Source organism: Hipposideros armiger, unplaced genomic scaffold (genome assembly GCF_001890085.2).
Source record: "Hipposideros armiger isolate ML-2016 unplaced genomic scaffold, ASM189008v1 scaffold_45, whole genome shotgun sequence".
NCBI classification, from domain to species: Eukaryota; Metazoa; Chordata; class Mammalia; order Chiroptera; family Hipposideridae; genus Hipposideros; species Hipposideros armiger.
This window is the reverse complement of record NW_017731395.1, coordinates 4,561,519-4,584,431: the sequence shown is the minus strand read 5'-3', so window position 1 is coordinate 4,584,431 and position 22,913 is coordinate 4,561,519. Positions and strand designations below refer to the sequence as shown.

At 53.5% G+C, this 22,913-nt stretch overlaps 1 protein-coding gene across 4 annotated transcripts in view; it reads left to right on the top strand.

Annotated features, from left to right (window-relative positions):
• The window catches only part of SUSD4 (sushi domain containing 4), a 100,934-nt gene extending 87,871 nt beyond the window's left edge, over positions 1-13,063 (top strand). For 2 of the 4 annotated variants that reach the window (XM_019639613.1, XM_019639612.1), the window contains exons 6-9: positions 6,065-6,262; positions 7,578-7,722; positions 10,379-10,761; positions 11,726-13,063. In XM_019639613.1, the coding sequence (XP_019495158.1) occupies positions 6,065-6,262; positions 7,578-7,722; positions 10,379-10,761; positions 11,726-11,754 (755 nt within the window). In that variant the 3' untranslated portion in view covers positions 11,755-13,063. Of the gene's footprint in view, positions 1-6,064; positions 6,263-7,577; positions 7,723-10,378; positions 10,762-11,093; positions 11,222-11,725 lie in introns of all 4 variants that reach the window. The other 2 variants (XR_002123655.1, XM_019639614.1) reach the window with 2 other exon arrangements.
• The last annotated feature ends 9,850 nt before the right edge of the window (positions 13,064-22,913 follow it).

Genomic DNA, 22,913 nt, shown 5'->3' with positions numbered 1-22,913 from the left:
TCAGAAGCAAGCGTCTGGTGGAAGGTGAAGACCCAGACCAGGCACCATGGCCCATCTGATTCTCTCTGGCCCCACTGACCATTGTAAGCCCCCCATCCCAGCAGGTGGAGAAAGGAGAGTTTTGTTTCCCCCATCTCTCTAGTGCAGTGGCCTGAGGCAGTGCTCTCAATTCTGAATCACCTCAGAAGCTTTGATGAGCTCCCAAGCCCAGGACCCACCCCAGGCAAAGCTCCACAAGGGGGTGCTAATGTGCAGCCAGGGTTAAGGAAGCACTTCCTAAGTCAGGAAGGCACTCTTCAACAGCAACATTATTGGGACAGGGACACGTGTGCTGGTCCTAACTGCAGCGAACAGCAGGAGAGTGAGCGCTGTGCTGTTCCACCGTGTGGCAGACCACTGCTGGAAGAAGGGTCCCACGAATACGTGTATATCATGGCTACCACAAAATGCAAGTTTATTGTCATGCAATCGTATTGGTGAATGTGGGTCAGCCAGTGCCTCTTCACCCAGTCGTTCCAGGGCCAGTGGAGGCTCTGCTGCTTTCAGGGTGTGGCTTCTAAGGTCCCCTTTGGGGGTTGTCACCATGCTAGTGAGTCATAAGCGTGGCTAAGTTTCCTGGGTCAGGCCTGGAAGTCGTGCTTATCACTGCTCAAATTCCATTGAGCAGAGCTCAGAGAAACAAGGGACATTGGCCATGCGGACAGCTCTGTGCCCAGGAAGAAGAGGGGAACAGGATTGCGGCAAGCAGCCAGCAGCCTCCAGTACCAGCCCTGTGGGGTGGATCGGGGTGCAGAGACTAAAGGGGCAGCTGCTTCCCACATAAAGAACATCCAGGGGGCTGCACGGACCTTTGGAAGACTAAGGATGGAGACATCGGATCAGAGTACCGAGACCCATGGCTCAGAAGGGTTAAAAAAAAATTTAGAGACTATAGGTTATAATGTTCTACACTCTTCTGTCTCCCCAAGATAATTTGTGTGAATATTCACAAGGCACATAGGCTATTTTTAAACCTCATTTTCCTCTTTTGCACATAGTGAAATGTATAAATGGCTTAAGGGCTGTGATAAGTGATATGTAATTCTCAACTCTGAGCTTCGCCTCCCACCCCCACCCCAAGCGATGGCCTCACCTCATACTTCATTCAGAAAGTGGGAGCCTTCAGATAGCAACTCGCCGTCTGTCTGTCCACCACCCTGGCCGCAGATCTCCTCGTGCCCGTGTCCAGCTCTACCTCCCCTCAGCCTCCCTCTTGCTCCTGTCAGAGGCCAGTCTGTTCACGCAAGTCCATCTGATCGCCTTTCACCTTCTCAGTGGCTTCCCGCTTCCGTCCCCCCTCCCACCCCGCATCACCGATCTTGTCCTCCATGTTGGCCACTCCCACATATAACATAGGCACGAGGTCTGGAGCGCCTGTGGGGTTGAGCAGAATCTCCCCTGGCCCCTCCAGGGGCCCCATTTTCTGCTTTCTTCAGCAAGCTTTGATGAGTTGTCTACAGTTCCCACCCCGTTCACTCCTGTCCTCATTCCAGAATGGCTCCCCTCTGCCACTCTGCTGACATTGCTTTCCTCAAGGTCACCAGCAACCTCCATGGGGCCAAATCCAGTGGGCACCCTTCTGTTCCCATCTTTCTCAGCGTGCTAGGAACCTCTCCTTCCTCCTCCAAGCAGTTTCCTCTCGGCTTTGGTGACACATCCCAGTCCACTTGACTAGGCTCTTCTACTGATTTCTGGGCATTTGGACTGGGACCCCTCTGCTCTGTTTTCTCTACCCTTTCTCCTTAGGTGAGCTCATCCAGTCTTGTGGTTTTAGGTATTATCTCTATGTGCATGACTCCTGCATTCTACTCTTACCCCCAGGTGCTTTCTCCAGCTGCCTGATTGACCCTTGGATGACTCTCTCACTGGCCCCTCAAACATAATCAGTGCAAATCCAGGCTGTTAGTGCCACTCCCTTCCCAGAAACAAACCAAACAAAAAACTCTACGTGGTGAATGGTACCGTCATCTACTTAGGTGCTAATGTCAGAAATGTGCTAAAGAATTATTCTTGATTCTTCTCTTAGACCACAATTCCATCTTTTTTTTTTTTTAATGGGGTGACTGTGTTTTTTTCCAGGAACATCAGCTTCAAGTCAAGTCGTTGTCCTTCAGACTAGTTGTAGAGGGCACAGCTCAGCTCCAAGTCCAGTCACCATTTTCAATCTAGTTGCAGGGGGCGCAGCCCACCATCCCATGTGGAAATCAAGCCAGCAACCTTGTTGCCAAGAGCACGTGCTCTAACCAACTGAGCCACCCGGCTACCCTCAATTCCATGTTTCAACAAGTCCTACTGCAGAAGTAGAAAATTCTAAAATATGTCACATCACTCTATGTCTCATTATGTTGGCTGCCATGGTCCTGTCCAAGCCACCAACTTCTCTCACCTGGTTGTGGACTGTCATTTGGCCTGTTTGCTTCTCGGGGAAGGTATGGAGAGAATGGGGTAATAGAACTCAGTTTAACCCCATAGCAGGAAGCTGTGGGGAGTGATGGAAGACCCCTGAGCCTCAGGTATTTCTATGTTGTTATTTTGAAGTAAGCTTCCCCAGTTGATAATTAATGGCACTTTTGTTGTCACTTCCTTCCAAAGTAAAAAACACTCCTCACCCTCTGCCCCTTCCAGGACACACAGGGGTTTCCCCTGCAGCAGCACTAATGGTCAGCCAAGTGCAATCATTAGAAACACTGCAAGGTGTGAAGATAAATGTTTCCTCTTAGGGGGAAATGCATCTCCATTAGCAGCCGATTATGACAGTCTCGGGAATGAGAGCCTCTGCAGTGGGTGGTTTTAACTGGCCTCTGAGAAAATGTGTAGATGACATATTCAGACTCTCTCTAGGTGTGTTTGGGGCTGGCCTGGGACAATGCAGGTATCCTGATGGCTTATGGCGCCTCGCAGAGCTCTGGCACCAGAGGGCGGCACGGGAACTCCAGCAAGTTTGGGCACCAGTGTTATGTATAGCTGTTATGTATTAAGTGCCTACTGCGTTCTGGACATTTGTGTGATGCACTTTACATCCACTGTCTAACCCCTGGATTTAGGGAGTGTTTCCCTCGCTGCACGGAGTGGGGAGCTAAAACCCCAAGAAGTTAAGCAAGCTGCTCTCATATCCTGTAGCTCATCAATACAGAGCTGTGGTTTGAACATGAACTTGGGCACCTCTACAGCCTGTGTCCAGAAGCATTGCGCTGTGTCACCACCCTTTCCCTTGTTACATGATTGACCCGTACAGTCCAGCCATTCCTTAGCACGTCGTTGGACCACTTGCCTCAGGGTTCAGGCAGCGGTTTGAGCAGTCCTTTATCCCCCAGGCCAAGGGAGGGGAAATGCTGCTGATCCCCAACTTGCATACATTTATAGGGGCCCTTGTGACCTCTCGGGATGTTTTCTGAGCCTTGAAAACTATCTGGTAATTTCTAATCCTACAGGGACCCTTGGGAACTTGTTGGGAGGGCCTGCTAGAAGGACCGCCGTACTGCTCTGAATGCCTTTGACCAGAAAAGAACCTCCTCTCCCAGCAAAGGCCCTGGGAGGAGCACTCACTGGGGGTGCAGAGGAGGGGACCCCCAGGCACCCACATGAGCTGGGGGAGCCCTCGGGACCGCTGGAGTGGCAGATGTCACTATCAGACTGGCTGCACAGCAGACATTGAATCTTCCCACTGTACATCCTGCCTTCGCTCTGGTTGGCAGGATTTGGCCTAGGAAGGCAGTTTTGGAAGCTGTTTGCTCCCCTGTCTGGGTGGCAGGTGCTGGAGCAGGGGGACACGCCCACTTCCCTGTGTTCTCCCCGGGGAAATGGCATGGAGGGGGCCTCTGGGTGGTCCCAGCACCAGCTAACTGTTGCCAGTGCCTGTTCCTCTCTCTCTCCCTCCACCTCTCCAGCCACCCCTTCCTTCTCCTGCTGCCTCGCTCCTCTACTGGGATGCTCACAGCTGCCACTGGAGACAGTGGATTTGACAAGAGCCCTACAGAGTGGAACTGGAAATGGATCAAATGATGGGACCCCATGGCCCTGGGCACTTCCTTGGAAGGTGGCTGCCAGGACGGGAGATGCCAGGGGCAGTGAAGTTCCTCGGCTTTAAACTCAGAGCTTCTGTCCTGACGGCCAGTGTCCCCCTATGGGGGGGTGGGGGCAGTCACCTGACAGCCACCATTCATGGAGCACCCCAGAGCCTGTGAGCCTCAGACCCTTTCCTGCCCCCTGTGGGCTGCCCCCTGGGCTGCTGGCTTTGTCCAGAGGGAGACTGGAGGGCGGGCAGATGGAGAAGCCAGGCGTTTTGCCCCTACCCTCTCTTCCCTGGGCCCCCGCCAGCAGTGTCTGAGTTCCCTCAGCTCCAGTTCCCTCAGGACACAACCGTGTGGTTCCAATCCTACTGGGGACCCAGCAACTAGGACCCCTTCACTCTGCCCACCCAGGGGTCTGGGTAGCGACTTCCTGCTTCTGCTAATCTCAGGGGACCTCATTATCCTGTTGGCTTTTCCATCACCCACAGAAGCAATTACTTTACAGTCCCTCTCCTTAAATACGCTGGTCCTGGCTGACCCTGACTGCCCGCTTCCTATGTTAGCTTTGAACTAGGCCCTTTCCAGCCTTTCGCAGAATAACCCTCAGGCACTCCCGTTTCACAAATGAGGACGCTGAAGCTCAGAGGTGAGAAGCAACTTGTTCAGGGTCACTCCGCTGGGGAGAAGTCAGGCCCGAACTCAGACCCAGGCCCGCCTGGAGCCAGCCTGAGCCCTGCCCACGCCTCTCCTCGCTTCTGAAGAACTTGACGTCTCTGAGTTTCTGTTTCCCCATCTCTAAAAGAGCCACTAAGATCTATGTTAGAGAAGGTGTCTGTGAAAAGCCTCTCACCCCCATGCCTTGGGACACCTCCACCGCGGTGGCCCCACTAAGTGGGACACCCATGTTGTTACCCAGCCCCATCAGGCACATATGGCCGCCGGTGAGTTCTGCCATGATTTTCTGTGGCCTTCCAGGGGCCAGTGTGGAGTGGGCAGCCCCACCTGTGGACGTGGTCTATGTGTGGGTGAGCTGGGAAGGTGCCTGTGGCCAGGGCATTTGGGTACCCACCCTTGGGAAGGGGCTCAGAAGTTCTCGTTCTCTCTCTCTCTCAATGTTTTTAGTGGTTTCCACAGGTGTGGGTTTGACCCTGACCTTGGTAGAGTTTGTGCTTTGATTGTTCCTTGGAGAATGTGACGTGCCAGTGGCAGCTCTGAGTCCATCTCCAGGAAAGATAGCTCTTTGTGGAGCAAGATGAACAAGGACTGAATCCACAAAAGCCATCTTTTGGGGGCACAGAGGCCTTGCAACCCAGAGTGCGGGCTCAAAAGAGAAAACTGAAAACCACGTTTTTCTTCCCCTAAGATCATAGCATATCAGGGTCAGAAAAACTGTAAAACATCACTGAGGACAGAATAAGCTTCCATTTTACTGAGGTAAAAATCAAGGCTTAAATTGGTTACGTGTCCTGCGTGAGGTCACTGAGAGTGTTGGTGGCAGAACCAAGCCCCCAGCACCCACAACTCAGTCCCCACTGGCCAGGGCGCCTATTTTGCCACCGGCCAAACCCCATCAGGGCATTTGAGAATCGGGTTAGGGACACCCCCAGGGGATTGGGACAGTCCCAGATTACTACCATAGCCACCGAAAGAGGCTTGGGATAGCTGTTCCTTTCAGTAAAATTTTGTGCATAAATATCTTAGTTTTATTTACTAGGTTGTCTGGCACATAATGGCATGCATTATTAATCGAGTAGCTTCATATTATCTGGTAAATAGGCATACTCTTTGCAGTGTGAAAGGAACCTCTTTTACGATGTACTTTACAAGACCACATGATAGCAGCTCGTGCTCAGAATATTAGAGTGGGCTTCCCATGAAAATACAGAAGAAGGGACAGTCTGGTGACAAATGTGTAAGCACATCTCTCGGGAAGGCCTTCTCCCGGCCCGATCGATGTTTTGAGGGCTTCGCACTGGGGGAGCGTGTGGTACTGAAACTTTTATTCTCCCCCACTGCCCAAGTTTGCCCGCTACCTCCAATGGTGAGTCACGGCGATTTCATCTGCCACCCGCGGCCGTGTGATCGCTACAATCACGGAACCGTCGTGGAGTTCTACTGCGATCCCGGCTACAGCCTCACCAGTGATTATAAGTACATCACGTGCCAGTATGGGGAGTGGTTCCCTTCCTATCAAGTCTACTGCATCAAGTCAGGTGAGTGCGTCGAGGACCTCGCCCTGGCCGGCCGGTGCATGGTCAGACTGCACACAGTGGCCGGAGGCTATGTCCGGAGCCCCATGTCCCGTCCCCACACACGGTGTTAGCAACAAGATATGGAAACAGGATATGGATCTATGCAGCTAATGAGGGTCTGGAGCACTAACCTGCCTGTCCCCAGGTTACAATGCTGACCCTCTGAGCAGGGTCCCTTAGGCCCCAGCACCCATGGGAGGACCTCCACTCTGTGCACAGTCTTCTCCCAGTTTTGTCCCCTTCCAATGGCAAGGACATATGTATCGCTTGGGTCACACCCATGGGCCTAAGTCCACCTTTCTCTTCCACTCCAGGATGCACCTCTGAACACAGGTAGTTATTGTGGGTAGGACCGCCAGTCACTTAACAAAATCATGGGCAATTTGCATCCTTCAGTGCTTCCTAGTTAATAACATGTTACTAGCAAATCAACCTCACCGTTGGTCTCAGGGCACCGGGGTAGTGACTGCACGGCAGCGACCTGGGCACCAGCGCACACCCACCCATCATCTGCCCACCCCGGTCCTGCCAACTCGCCCTGGTGTTCTCCAGGCTAGCCCGTGCCTGCCTGCCCTGAGCAGCGGTGATAGCTGCAGTTTTCCCCCTGGACACAGCATGTTGTGGGGGGACCCTGTGTTTATTCACACGGGGCATCTGGAGGCCCACAGGTGGTCGTGTGAACCAGTGAACAGAGGGGGGCAGAGGAGGTCTATGAGGATGCTTCTGAGGGAAGGGAGTGGAGGGGGCGGCGGCAGCCATGGGGTGAGGGGGGCGGGGAGAGAGTGTAAGAGACAGGGTGGCTTGTGCCAAAGGGACAGGAACCTGTTGTGGAAGGGTCAGCCCGTGCGTCCCCTTACCTGGCAGACACGACAGCCAGAGGTGGTGAGGGGGTCAGAGCCATGGAGCAACCGTGGCCCTTCTAGCCTCAGTCCCTTTCCTCACCCAACCAACAGTCTGTTCCAGAGCCCTCGCAAAGGGCTTCAGCCCCTTCATGCTCTGCCCAAGAAGCAGATACAGTATCGACCCCCACGCCAGGCTCTCACCCCAGACCTGCAGTGTGCAGCTCTGTCTTCAGTCTGGCAGAGAACATCCTGGAGACCGTTTCTACTGCTGTGGTCCTGATGCCATGTGACACGAGCCGGCTTGGGGAGCACCGGGAGGCACGTGATGAGCTGCTCATGTGCTGGAAAACTCCAGCACACGGGCACGGGGGGACCTTCGCGCCCATCACAATCCGGGACCTTCACGCACCGCTTTCTTTGTTCTCTCTCGGCAGAGCAAACGTGGCCCAGCACCCACGAGACCCTCCTGACCACATGGAAGATCGTGGCATTCACAGCGACCAGCGTGCTGCTGGCGCTGCTGCTCGTCATCCTGGCCAGGATGTTCCAAACCAAGTTCAAGGCCCACTTTCCCCCCAGGTCGGTGCTGCCCGCAGCCGCCCGGGCGGGCTCAGTGCAGCCACCGTGAGCCATAGACAGACGAGAGCCAGCCCGCCCCTCAATGAGTGCAGAGCTGCGGTTCTAAGGGAGAACAGAGGGAAGAGCTGAAGACCCTTTCCTGGGGTATCTGGGGGTGTCTGGGGGTCACAGCACCAAGCTGGAAATGGACTTCATTTCCCTCTTTTGCCCGCCCCCCCCCCTCTTGTGAGCCTGTGTCTCCCTCCTTCCCTGGACACACCAATCTCAAGGGGCGTCGTCAGGCATGCCGAGGGAAGCTTAGTGTCAGGGCTGCACACTGTGAACTGTCCCCCAGGAACGCCATGCCGTTGCTGCCTATGTGCACGTGGCCCTGGAGTGACGTCCCTTGGAGCTTCCAGTCCACAGGGAGGATAAGGAATATACAGAGCTACTTAGGAGTCAAGGTCACAGGTGTGTGACCCAACAGAGGTCCACAAACAGTGTGCGATGGGTGGTCTCAGGAAGGAGGAACGGATGCTGGAGGGGAGGTCAGGACAGGGCTCGTGAGCATCTGAGCCTGTGGAGTGGGGCCTGTGGAGGGCGGCTCTCCCTCGTCCTCAGCTGCACAGATGAGGGTGGGTTGGCGTCTTCATCCTCCCCGTCGTCATTCCCATAGAGGACGTTGTCACACTCTCACGGGCTGGGCTGGCCCTCTCAGTGCCCAGAGCAGCCTGTGGCCCCTTTCCCGTTTGGGACAATGACACCACCCAGCCCTGCTGCCGGCAGATCATTGTTCTAGAAGGTGATGTTGTTTAGAAAGCAAAGGCTGGGTTTGTGAACATTAGGAAAAGGAGGGCCAGACACCAGATGCCACAGGACACTGTCACCTGTCACCAAGGAACCATCATTATTTCCTTGATTCTGTGCCCACATCAATCTCCTCCTTTTGAGACCTGATGCATCAGAGAAGAACACTTGTTTTTGAGTCTAGCCCACAGGGTCACGCGTGCCTCCCCCTAGAAAAGAGAATATTGCTCAGTGGAGAGGAGGATCTTGGAATTAACCACGTCCCCTTCTTCCCTCCAGGGAAAATCCAGGTGTGTCTGTCACACCTCCTAGCTCTGCAGTGTGGAGTTGCTAGAGACAGCACCTGCCTGCCCACCGTCTCCCTTAACCTCGTGGCCCCTGGGATGGCCTCAGCTCATTTAGCAATGCTCCCCCACTTGGCTGCAGGGACCCCACAACCTGACAGGCACCCCACTCTCCCAGCCACGGAAGTGTGCTAGGTGTGGGGGCCGCCTGCCTCCCTCTCCAGGCTCAGAGTACATCATTGCCGTCCTGGGGCCAGAGCCAGAACGTTTTTTCCTCTCAAGCCTGCCATCCGCTCTCTCGGTCCCCAGCATTATTATTTATGAATCAAGGGACCATGTTCTATCATTGAGCAATTACACTACCTAAAATGGGACTAAGGATTACAAAGAGGAAGCGAAACTACATATTGTGATTTATTGTGCATTGGAGTCTGTTAAACTGGCCCGTAGAGCTATTTTTCTATATATGCTTGGGAGAAAAGTTATAGCGACTAAATATTAAGACTTTAAAAAGTGTTCTCCAAAATTCTTTCACCTGATTTTTTTTTAATCCCTCAATTATTTCCATCTGATATTATGTTCTAGTTGGTTTGGAAACATTGGTCTCATCTACCCAAATAGATAACATTCTCAAGGGCAAGCCCAGAATAGCTTGTTTTGTTTTGTTTTCTCCACGTTCCACAGGTGTAGACACGGAAGAGATGCTTGATGACTATGTATGCGGGAGCTGAGTGTCATGGCTGGGACACAGGTGGAGAGACTGGCCACTTATTAGCCACTCTGGTTACTTTAAGAGGACAGGAGCAGAGAGATGCTCAGACAGAGCTGGGCTCATATCCACCAGGCTCAGATGTGCAGGGTGACAGAATGCAAAGGGGCAGGGCCACAGAAGGGACCACCTGCAGAGACGGCAGACCACCTGCACACTCCCAGGAGCCCTTGCTCCAGGCAGCACAGGTGTAGCTTAGGTTCAAGTGGCCACTGGGCCAGGAGGTGGAGGTGAGCCCGATATAACTTGAGTCAGACAGTGAGATGGTGCTTAGAGCTTTTCTTTTTTTTTTTCCTATTGTTGATTTTCTAGCTTGACTAAAAATTAGTGATTTTTATACTGTAGCAGAAAGCAAAAAAAGCATAAGAGATGCAGGCATTAGCCTTTCCCTGTGGGCCTAGGGTCCCTGGTTTCCTGGACTCTTGCTGGTGCTGTTCTGTTTCCAGCAGCCTTCCCGTGGGACATCTCAGAGGCACATTGATGCTTGGTTGGAATGAGCCATGTGGTCCCCTGCCCAAGAGGTGATGGCCTTAAGGCCAAGCCCACAGGTCAAAGACGGAGGAAAGAAGACAGTGGAGGCAACACAGAGGAGCAGGAGGGGAGAGGCAGGCGGGCACAGGGCCGTGAAGAGAAGAAACCTCTGCCTCCCTGCATGGTGACAGCACCATCTGCCAGGACAGATCCTAATGGGAGGCTGGTTCTTCTGCATCATGTCTGAGCAGGGCCCTGAGGACTTCGGCTGCAGTGGGGGACACTGGTGGCTTCATTCCTGGGTTGGCATGTTGCTCTGACATGTTGGCACCATTTTTCTTTGCAGAGGGCCTCCCAGGAGTTCCAGCAGCGACCCTGACTTCGTGGTGGTGGACGGTGTGCCTGTCATGCTTCCATCCTACGACGAGGCTGTGAGTGGCGGCTTGAGTGCCTTAGGCCCCGGGTACCTGGCTTCTGTGGGTCAGGGCTGCCCTTTACCTGTGGATGACCAGAGCCCCCCAGCATACCCCGGCTCGGGGGACACGGACGTGGGCCCAGGGGAGTCAGAAACCTGTGACAGCGTCTCGGGCTCATCCGAGCTACTCCAGAGTCTATATTCACCTCCCATGTGCCAAGGGGGCACCCATCCCGCTTCTGACAACCCTGACACAATCGCCAGCACGGCGGGGGAGGTGGCATCCACCAGCCCAGGCATCGACATTGCGGATGGTAAGTGTTTGCCCCAAGGCCTGAGCACCCTAGCACACACCTCCCCACCCAGCATGTGGCATCTTCAAGCCAACACACAGCCAAATCAGCCCGTTTCCCTCTCGCTCAGCTTAAATTGCTTTTTGCTCCCTCTGCACACAGAGGCCATGGGCAAGACCAATTAGTGGAAGGAGTGATCATCATCTCACCAGTGATGAGCCCATTAACTGAAATTTCAGGAGGCACAAAAGGGCACCGAGCCTTCCAGAGCACAAAGGCTCCGGTGGCCGGGACTTGTTTTTTCCTAGCATCTTTATGATCCAGGATGCTTTTCTTCTTTATCCCTTGATTAGGCAGGACTTCTGAAAGTGGTGCCTAGGATCAGGGTAACACACACGCGTGCCAGGAGGAAAGACCCAGATGCGTGCCCTAGGGCCTGGTGCGGGCGAAGTTCTGTGTACACGCAGGGTCTTTTTACCAGGTATGAAGTAAAAGATGTCTGTGCACCTGTCGCAGGGAAAGCAGATTGTAGCTCGTGGTGATGTAGGAAAAATCCGTCAGACCAAACAGGGTTCTGTTTCCCAGGGGAGGGGGCACCAGCCCCGCTTTACAACTGAGATACAAATTCCAGCTTGTAGCGACAGTAAGTGACAATAAAGATGTAGAAAACAGGGATCTCCTGGTTCCCCACTGAATTCCTTTTCTGCAGCTTCTCTGCACCTCTCTTGGCTTGTTATGCCCAGTAGGGCACATGGTTCGAATCTAGCATTTTTGCTTTTTTGAGCTGGGTCTGAGATTTTCCAGCCAATAGATGTATGGAGGAGTTGGCTTATTTGATTATTGACTGATATGTGGAACTTTTCTAACCTTTTCTTCTTCTCCTCACTGATTTCAGGGATCGTAGGTATTTCTCATAAAGCTCATAATTTCAGATCGTTGCGGTGTCTCGCAGTGTACTAAATGACGCCCACCTCTTCTTCTACAGAGATCCCTCTAATGGATGAAGACCCGTAGCCAGGCCACGTCCGGATGATTCCGCTGCCCCTTTCGGACCAGGAACCTCCTTCCTTGGAGTGAGGCAACAGCAAGACAGAGCGTGGGGGATGGGGAAGTGTTCCAACTTATCTACATGGGGACAGTGACTCACATCGTACATCACAGACTCAACAGTGGGGGACAAACACTGACAAACTGCAGTGGCAGCTCTTTTAAATGGGACCTGAGGATTTGCCAAGACCAACGGGAAATACAGGGATGAGGGGAACTCGCCCCGTGCGGTCCTGGATGAAGAGGTCAAGTGTGTCTCGTGTTGGGGAACATGAGACAGTTCCACGCACACGCCACTGAATCCTGCGCCCCGTTGACTCATGTCATGAGTACTACCTGCCTCCCCTGAAAGCATGTCACATTATGTAAATTCGCTTCTAAAATCTGCTTCAAACTGTCTCTGGACTCCAAATTAGGATGGACCAGCCTCTGCCGGAAGTCTAGGTTGAGCTGCACGAAGAGCCACAGAGCGCCCCCTGGAGGCTTGCAGAGGGAAGGTTCTCGTGCGCCTTGTGGACAATTCTACTCAAGACCAAGACTGAAAAAACAGGATGTGGCAGTTCCAGCGGGAAAAGAAAGACTCAGGCGGACTCTGCTTTTTTGGACATTCCTTCAAAAAGGAGAGTTCATGTACTTCGTGTTGCCCTTTGGTGAAATAGCATCAGTATTTGTGTTCATGGTCTAGCGCCTGGATCGTGGCATTGGATAAACCTTGTGACTTTACAAGTGGTCAGAATGTGTTCAGATACATCTCATGGTGGAGAAAGTGACCAAGGTAATGTTTGGTTTCGGCATTTTAAAAAGATTCCATTTGATAATTTATCTTAGCGTCATGAGCCCTCTCTCATTAACGATTATGATGGCTGCCCTCGCTCCCAAACTCAGCCATATTTTTATTTTCCAAAACAGAAATTGTTTCTGTAAACGCATTCCTCCTCCAAATAAAGTATGAGGTTGGATTTATTTTTCCCCCCCTTTTATTTTGTTCTATAACGCCTGCAGGCCAATCCTGCATTCCTATAGTGAGATGCCCCGGGTCCCACTGCGTATTGTTCCAAAAAAATGAATGATTAAAAAAAAAAATTACCCCGAATCCTGAAGTGTCTCTTCAAATACATGTTGATCTGTGGAGTTGATTTGTTTCTTCCTCTGGGTTTTAGACAAATATAAACAAAACTCTGATCCATAAAATTGCTATATGCTGATAGAGTTGTGAGAGCTGGAAGCGTGATCAAATCCTGTTTTTTCTTAACACCGACTGATTAAAAATTAAAAAGAAAATGTCAGTTTGAAGCGTGACTTTCATAGTGGAGTGGAGTTGGGTGGGCAGGGAGGGGCCGTGACATTGATCGTGGGTGACGGAGATGAAGTGTAGGACTAGAACCTGATGCTAGCGGAGGTAACTGGAAAGTGCCTGCCTAGCCCGGTGCCCCGGGCAGCGAGGGACAGCACCGTCAGTTCAGTAATTATAACTTTGTCCAGTGATGGCCTCACCTGCCACTGGCATAACTGTGTTCCACAAGCCCCATAGAAGGTGCTGGTTCTCACGAGTACTTAAACCCCCCCCTGGCATGCTCAGAGAGAGATGGCATGGGCGGCTGGGTGGGATTGGGGGTCCCGGGCTCACTGTGGGCAGCCTCCCCAGGCAGCCTTCCTAGGACCCCTGTTGGACCAGGTCTCAGGTCTTCTCCATGCCTGTACCTGTCCTCCTTCCCATGCCCCCTACATGGAGGGCATGTCTCAGAGACCGCCAGGTAAGTGCCTCATTTCCTACCAGACAGGTGGGAAGAGGCTTGTGAGGCTGTCTCTGAGCCTGGTCTCACCTCTTTCCAGAAAACGTTCTCCCTCCCAAAGTAGAGTACAGCAGCATGCAGCCCCCTTACCTGTGAGCTGAGTACATACACTGATGCATGTCCAGCCCCCGCACCGGAAAGACAGGTCCCACAGGTGCCACACAGGTCCAGGTGTTCATGTCAGCGTTGTTCTAAGGATAGCGGCCAGTACAGAGGAGCTGCCTGCTTAGGGGCAGAATCAGACAATGTCTTACCAAGTCACCTGGACCCTCCCCTTGGTCCCTTCAGTTTGGGGCCACATCAGTGTCTCACCCACAAATATTTATGGAGATACATTTTTTTTTTCATTATAGTGAGCTGATGTCGTGGAAAAGAACCCTTGTGATAGCCCAAGCTGTCATGAGTCTGACTCTCTTTTCATTTCCAAGTCGCAGGAGGCCCTCTGGGTAAGAGCGGAATCAATCTCTTTCCCTACCTCAGAAATTAGTAGGTATCAGACCAAACAGGCCACATTGGGACCTGTGCCCAGAGGTGTGATGTGGAGGGAGAACCAGCCCTGACACAGGTGCTTTCTGCTCTGGGAAGGGAAGCACCTCAGGCCCCTGGTCAGGAGCCTGCACTTGAGAACCCCAGGTGTCCGTTGGGGTCAGCATGAGGTGTTTACATAAGTCTGTATTTTAAGGAGCCTCAGAGCTGCACTTTTCTGGCTGACTTGCTCCCTCTCATAAGCACTGCAGAAGTCACAGGACATCTTCACACTTCACTTCCATGCAGCTTTTGTTAATTGCAAGGTTGTAATTTGCTGGTGTGGGATCTTTGGAGCCTTTGCCACCTCGTTACCCCCTCCCCAGCAGCTGGCACACGGACAACCTGCAGAAGTGTTTTGCCCCTGGCCACACAGCAGGCCAGGCCAGTGGGAGCCAAATGCAAAGGCTCGCAGGCCACAGCCTGCTGGGTCAGGTGCATCGCCCACTCCTTTGCTCGGCCCTCCATGACCAGCAGTGCTGGGCAGCCCTCCTCCCTGCTATGGTGTGGGTCTCTGGGAGAGCCTGGGCTTTGCAAAGCTTCAAAACCTGCCTCTGCCACTAACTGGCTGTGTATGTGAGCTAGTTATTGTCCTTCCTGGGCCTCAATTTATTTCTGTAGAAATTAGAGATGGTTTCTCTCTGCCGTCCTTCCTGGGCTGTGTTGAAGATGACAGCCGATGTAAGTCACATGGCACAGTAGGCATTTGGTAAGTGGCAGATGGTCTCCACTTGTTGCCCAGTGTAAAGGAGGGTGCCATGTGGGTGATTAACTCAGGCATGTGTCCCTGGGCACCTCTGAGCTGCCTTGGTCCCTGCCATTCTCGGCTGTGCTGGCAGGCGAAGCTGGTTAGGGGCTGCCCCCAGTGGACGGACTGAAACGGGCTCTGTTCCTTTCCCCTCGGACCTCTGCCCAGACGCTCCCTCCTTGGCTTGTATACGCTAAGCTTTCTGTGCAAAGGGAAATTGTCAATCCTAGGCCCTTGGGCATCTGCCCTCCCTCACACACAGCCCTCTCGGAAAGCCACGGGAAGTTCTGCTCAGGGAGGGCAGGGCCACCTCAGAAATGTCCCCAAGGACGCTGAAGGACTCGGGTCAGCTCCACAGGCAGCCCTGGAGATGAACACAAACCTGCTTCCCTAATTTTATGGTCTGTGTTGGATTTAACACATAAAAGTTAATGCCCGTGCATGTCCAAGGTGATAAAGAGGGACATCCACGGTAAAGATGCCTGTTCTAGCAGAACAGGGCCCCAGAGAGCAGCCGTCACTTGTCAGGGAGAGCGGATGCTGAGCATGATGGCATTGAAATCATAAAGCTGAACTCAGCGTATGCGGTGTCAACACGGTTGTGTTTAACTGCTGCGGCAGGCAGTGTACTGTCTCCACACTGGGCAGAAAACGGTCTAAATTCTGAAATCAGAAACCTGGGGACCAGCAAGGCACCGTGTGAGTGCCCAGCTGTCTGAGTAGGAGCCACGAACCTGCCATGCTCAGAGCCCGCGGAAACCCTGGGCCCTGGTCCTCCAAGGCCGTGGGATGAAGACACCCAAATGCCAGCAGATAAGAGTTTGGGGCAAGGGGAATGGGATGGAGCCTGAGGGACTGAGGAGACTGATATTTCTGCTTGGAGCCTACAAGCAGTAGTTGTAGACCCTGTTACAGTCAATAAGCATTTACTAAGCACCTGTTGTGTGCCAGGCTGTGCTTGTTGTTTCTATTCCGGTGGGAAGTGAGGACTGGTAAACAGACGGCTACACACTGCGAGACACGAAGCCCAGGACCCTGGCCCCAGGCCTGGGCTCCCAGGGGGGCTGCCTGTAGGCAGGGGCAGACAAGCTGGGAGCCAGCAGAGTAGAGAGCTGGGGCAGGGGGGGCGGGTGGAGAGTGGTTCTGTGCTTTGGGGGCCTCGAGGCCTGGGGTGAAGAGCAGGCTGAGAGGAGAGGAGATTGGGCCGAAAGGGAGAGAGATGGGACAGGAGAGGCGACTCAGGGCCAGACACTAGAGGCCTGGGTGCCATGTTCAGGAGGTAAGTGGTCCCCTTAGGAGAATGAAAAGCCACCAAAAGATCTGAAGCAGAGATGTGCAAGGGGTGAGATGGGGAGAAGTGAGCGGGTCTGGGGGCTCTTTTGCAGGCCCACTTGATTTTGTGGAGCTCAGGCCTAGGTGTCAGGGACAACCCAACACAGCCTGGGGCTGCCACTGTGTCACTGGGGGACCCCTCTAGGCCCCGGGGTCCTCATCGGTACCGTAAGAGGGCAGAACTGATGGTTTCAAAGATCGCTTCCAGCTCTAATGGGGTGAAAGTTCTCTTTCCTTTTTTTTTTTTTTAATCCAGAGTCAATTCCCTGCTTCCTTTCTCCCCACCAACAGCACCTGATGCTCCTCCCAGCTCCTCCTCCCACTGGGCACCTGGGGCTCAGCAGCAGCCGCACCCCAGCATCCCCGTTAGGAGGGGTGCTACCCTCTAGAGACTCTTCAGCCACCTCCATCAAGAGGAGGGTGGGGACAAGGGACACCAGCCACAGCAGTTCTGGCCTCTTGTGGCAGTTTCTGTGCCCCCTGGGCCAGAAGGAACACGTGCTAACGGTAACCCTCCTGGAGCCCCAGCAAATCTGTTAGACTGAGTTTGTCCACACATTCTTGATAATTGTGTAGCATTTCCTGTTCTATGAAGCATGTGCACCTGCTGTGTGTTTTGGGGGGGGGATGAGAAGGAAGCAGGCATCTTCTAAATCTGTCCTCACGGATATCATGAGATGTGGGAGCAGATGCCCTATAGAAAGCCATCTACAAGTTCCGCTCTGACACCCCACAAACCATCAGAAGGGCAAAGCCATCAAGAGTGACATTAGGGGCCGGCTGAATGGCTCAGCTGGTTAAGAGCGTGAGCGCTGAGCAACAGAGTTGCCGGCTCAATTCTCACATGGGCCAGTGAACTGTGCCCGAGCTGAGCTGCCGCTGAGCCGCAACAGGTGGGAGGATGGCTCAGCTGGTGAGAGCACGTGCTCCTAACAACAAGGTTGCCTGTTTGACTCCCGCATGGGATGGTGGGCTATGCCCACCTGCAACTAAGATTGAACACGGCACCTTGAGCTTAGAGGCCACGAGCTGCCAGCAGGTGGCCAGGTGGCGGCTGGACTTGGAGCTGAGCTAGCTGCACCCTCCACAACTAGGATTGAAGGACAACAACTTCCCCATTTCCCCAACATTGTTCCCCTTCCCCAGTTCTCCAATAAAATAATTTAAAAAAAAAAAAGTGACATTAGTCTGGCATGACTTATTCTTTGTTCATTTATGGTCTTACAGTGGTTTTTATCAACCACCACTTTTAGATCTGAGGACTAATAAGCCCTCTGTTGAGTAATTGAATCAGATGCTTATCTAAAACCACTGAATTCACAAGTTCATAGGTCACAAGCCTACCTTCTCTATTTTAGTCAAATACTATCTCAGACGAACATGTCCAGCCTCTCAGGAGCGCTCCAGCCCCCACTGTTCCTTATGGGTCCCTGATGCTGGGTGAGCAATACCAGCTTCGGGTTTCCTGGGGGCCCAGAGTGGGCACTTGGGCAGCGTTGTCAACTGCTTAAACTCCTGCCCATTGAAATTCAACAGACCTGGGTTAAAATGTCAGCTCTGTCACTTACAGAAGAAAATTCGGGCAAGACCACTGACACTTAAGCCTCACATCCTTCACCTGTGCCGTGAGGGCATTGACAGCACCCATCTCATAGTCTGCTGTATGGCTTAAACACGATGATGCTATAGACTGCTTAGAACAGTGCCTGACATGGAGCAAACTCTCAGAAACGGTAGTCTTTCTTTTTCTGTAATTCAAGGGAATCAAGAAGTACCCCCTTTTGCTTCGTCTCCTGTCAGCCCTACACTATCCATTGGGGCAGCAGGGTGCCAGCTCCCCAGGAACAGGGTCGCCCTCCTGCTGCCAGGTCCACTGTGTGCCCAGGGTCCTCTTGCATGATGAAAGACACAAACCCACAGCCTGAGCCAGCAGGAGCAGGAAGTGGGCCACCCTGAGTGCAGAGGAACACAGCGGGCAGTTCCCAGCTCCCTTCGGGGAACACGGGGGCCTTCGTGGGCTTGCCAGCTTTCTCCGGAAGTGCCCGCGTGATCAAGCTCTCTCCTTGCTCTCAGGGCAGGCGGCTGGCAAGAGGCCATAGGATGGCTCTCCAAGGAGGAGTGCCCGGGTGATATGCAATCCACAGAGTCAGTCCTGGGGAGCCCCTGAGCCAGAAGCCCCCAGCTTCTGACTACCTGTGGGAGCCTTGCTTCCAATCCTTCTGCCACTCCTTCCCTCAAGCAGTCATTCAACAAACAGAGGGCACACTCGGTCCCGAGAGCTGTGCTGCCCAGTGGCTCCATTCTCCCCACACCCACTGGCCAGTTCCTGCCCCCCGTTCCCTTCTGGATCACTGGCTTTGCTCCATTCTCTTTCCTTCTTTAGTCCCCCGTCCCCTGAAGGCCCCCTTTCTGAAGGCCCAGCCTCTGCACAGGAACTCCAAGGGCACGCTGCTCTCAGGAAAGGAGGGGCTGCCTGCAGCATCTGGAGGGCCTCATTCAAACAAAGGAGGAGCAGAGACCTGAGTGCAGCCTGCCCAGAACAAGGGAGCCAACGTTTACTGAACAGCAGCAGAGGAATCCCCAAAGGACAGGGCTCGGAAATGCAACCCAATATTACCTCCTGGTCCAGGTTTAGGGGGAATGAAGGCAGGGGGAGGGCAGGAGAGGGGGTGTCAGGGAGAGGAAGAAGCCAGGAGAAGGGAAGTGGGTGTATGTGGGGAAGACAGGGGGAGCCTGGCAGGAGAAGCGAGCCCCCAGGCCTCCTCCCCAGCCCTGGTGCTGTCCTATAAGCAGGCCCTCCCTCTGAGGACAGACACCCCGCCGCCACCTCACCTGCTCTGCATTCCAGTCAGTCCTGCTCCCCAGGTCTGATCCTCAAGGCAGCACCTGTCGTCATGGCTCACTCCTGGGCTGCGCGAACTTGACTTCCTGCCAAGTCCTTCACCCTCATCAGCAAGCCGGGGCTGCCTCTCCGCATGCTGAGGGCACGCCGAGGGAGCCGAGGCCGAGGGAAGAAACGGCCCTGTCGTGTTGGGCTCCTCACAGGTCAGGGAGTCCGGCCCCATCTGTGTCTCCACTGATGTCTGTGCTCCCCAGCTGCACAGGTCAGGGCAGTCCTGGTGCTTCAGAACGGAGCTGGGAAGGCGGCCTGGGGCTGCCAGGAAGCAAGGAGGGCGAGTCAGGAAAACGACTCCCGCTCTGGCTCACCTCTCTGGGCCTGCTGCCCCATCAGTACAAGAAGGGGTGACCACAGACGATTCCTAGGGACCCCTCTGGCTCTGATACTCACTGCTCCCGCTTCATTTAGCATCTGCAGAGCCCCCAGTCCAGCCTCCAGCGATACAGGGAGCGTAATAGGGCAAAAAGGACACAAAGCACAATTTCTCGATACTGAGGAGCAAGCTGTTAGGTCTGGCAGCTGAGGGTGATGATGGAGAAATGTGTGATGATCTTAGAGAAGGCGTTCCCACATCAGCTGAGCAACTCGCCTCCTGCCTCTCCTGGCTGGGCCAGGCGGCCAGGTGTGGGGTGGCCCGTTCTAGTGCCCATCACGCCGGGTCCTTCTGTGGCCCGATTGAAAATCCAGGCGTGGGGTGAAGTGAGGGTGTCGTGCCGGGATGTCAGCAGGAAGGGCTGGAGATGGTGTAAACCAGGATCCTACTTGGTAAAATGGCTAAAGCAGACCCATGCAGTATTTTACAAGTTCAAACAGAGCACCTGTCTGCAAAAGGGCCAAGGAAGAGAGAGAAGAAAAGCCATTAAGGCAGCCGCCTTCTTCCCAGCACAGCTGCAGGCTCCTCCGCACACGACATCTCCTCCTTTGCTGAATCTATGATCCCAGGATGTAATTGGAGGTCTTGATTAAGGTCACACTGCTACAGTTGGGTTCAAGTACCTCTGACTTCAAACCCATGTCTGTTAGAATTAAATGGGCTAAAGGTGGCATAAATCCCCATGAATTGGCAACACCTGGGCTGTGAGTCATTCCTCCAGAGGCTGGGGCTCAGCTGGGTTCCTAGGGACCCCCAGAGGAAGGCACGTGCGTGGCACCAGGAGCATGGGAGGTGATGTCAAGGGCTGTGTTCATTCTCACAAGCTCTTTGCGCCAGGTATTAATATTTATTTGACAATATTTAGTGCCTGCTTGTGCCAAGCATTGTGAGAGACCCTGGGGACACAGGGGTGACCATGAGTGGCACGTCTAGCCTTAGAAGGTTCAGAGTCTAGACGTGAAGCCAGTGTTAATGAGTGCAGCCATACTCTGGAGATGCACGGGTCCCCCTGCCCAGCTGTTTTGGCCTTTCTAGATGCCCTCCAGTCCCTTGATGGCACTAGCCCCCTCAGCTTCTGCCCAAGCCCAGCATCATCACACTCATACAAGGGGCAGCTGGAGCCTCGTGCCCTGGAAACCTTCCTGAACCAGCCCCACCTGCCTGTTGGCTAACCAAACAAAAAAATCCCAAAGTGGATACACCTGCCACTGGAGAACAGCATGATTGTACGAGGTATACGGGCAACGTTCTTTTGATATTTAGGTTTTTAGTTTTTTAACTTTCCATTTACGGAAAATAAAAATAGTTTTTCATTAAACTCTAAGAAGTACATTCTCCTTTCTTAATCAGCATACTTAATTTTCAATGAATCGATTTAAAGAAAAATATCGACAAATAACAGCCTGCTCAGAAAAGGTGAGCATGGAGAATGAGTGACCTTTGGGAGCCACTGGAGTGGAGAGATGAACTCTGGGGTCCCTCATGGCCCCAGCACTACAGCTGTGTGTGCAAACCCCCATGAAAAGACCATTTGCTGCTTATGGAGGAAGTCCCTTAGCCTTCAGTGCAAGGTAGCAAAGACAGTGCACTCACCTGCACGCTGCTCACACACAGAGGAGGAAAGTGGGCTGGGAAGTGGTCCCGGGACAGGAGAGCTGGCCTAGTGCCCCATCAGCCCTCGGCCTTAGCCCAAAGGAACACAGTGTCCCAGGAACCTGGGTCACAGGGCGCTGCCCCAAGCAGACTTGCTCAGAGAATCAGGTGTGGGCTAATTCAGAACCCCTCAGAATTCCATCTTTTCCACACTCTAGGTGCTGAGGTTTCGGTCAAGCTCTGGGCTCAGAGGCCCCTGGACAAGGAAACAATTCAACAGCTTGACTTCCCCAGACTGGCTGGACAGGTGCCTCGGGCAGCGCTGAGAGGCCTCGATGCCTGGCCAGCCGAGTGCCAGCTTTCTGTGGCTGCTTCTGCTAATTGAGAGGAGCCTCCTGGCTGGTTGCAGAACCAGCCGTATAGTTTCTGCATCAGACCCTCCAGGGCTTCCTGTCACCATCGGAATGTGGCCCGGTCGGTCAGTCGTCACACAAGCAGCGGGCTCCCTGCAGCCAGACCCAGCTCTTACTCCTCTCCTTCCCACTCCACGCTACATCCAAACTCCACTGCTCCTGAGTCCTGACACCCATGCCCTCTGCACCCCAGGCCACCAGGCATGCTGTTCGCCTGCCCCCTCCCCCTTTGCCTGGCTAACTTTATTCAGTTATCAAATCTTAATTTAGGCATCACTAAACATCGTCCCTGCCCTCTGTGCCCAGAGCCCCTCCCCCCTTACCGAGGCCTCACCCAGTTTTGTGTCACCTCCTGTCCCATGTCCTCTCCCCCTCTGGATTGGAAGCTGCTGGAAGGCAGGGCCAGGCCTGCCTCCATCCTATCTGTCCCCTGGTGCCCAGCTCTGTGTCGCCACCTGGTGGACAGTGTATGCTCCTGGAATAAATGAATGAATGAGGGAATGAATGAATAATCATGTGCTTTCAGGAATTCATTACAAACAGCAAGACACTCGTTTTAGTTGTCATAGAGGGCAGGTAGGAGTTGATGCAGATTTCATATAACCAAGTCAAACATTTCCAAAACCAGCCTGTTCTCTCCAGAAGAGGGCGACTCCCCACTCAGGAGGAGTCTCTCACAGGGGTGACCATGCCACTCATGGTCACCCCTGTGTCCCCAGGGTCTCTCACAATGCTTGGCACAAGCAGGCACTCTAAAATATTATCAAATAAATACAGTGAGGAGCGTGTCAGAATAAACACAGCCCTTTACATTGTCTCCCATGCTCCTGGTGCCACGCGTGTGCCTTCCTCTGGGGGTCCCCAGGAACCCTGAGTGGGGACCCTGCACCCCATAATCAAAGGACCGCAGGGCCTGCATGACTTAGACCCAGGCAGCTGAACCTTTCTGCCCCCTCCCTGACAGACAACGGTGTCAGGCCTGGGAACATGCCAGCAGGGGGTGCAGGAGAGAGGGCTGCAAATGAGGCCTGAACCCCCTGCCCATCCTGGAAAGGCAGGCGTGGGGGGTGCAGGAGGGCAGGGAGGGTACATCGTCCTGCTCAGGCAGGTCCCCCCTCACCTGCTTTCTCACAAACTAGGAAGAAGGGTTTGGGAAGACAGGACCATCCCTCCCCTGCAGGGCCATTCCCAACCCACAGGCGGAGGGGTTGGCTCTAAGATGTGCTCTCTCTTCCTGAACATTCCCCTAAACTTCTTCAACATGAGAGATCCGTAGCAGGAAGGAGCAATTAATACACAGGGGTTTTCTTTTCAAAATTTTTAGAAGTATTTTTTTCTCTTTCATTGGGTGGCAACATATACCTAACATGAAATTTACCGTCTTAACCATTATGAAGTGTGCAGCCCAGTGGCATTAAGTACATTCACATCCAATCTTACAGACTGACAT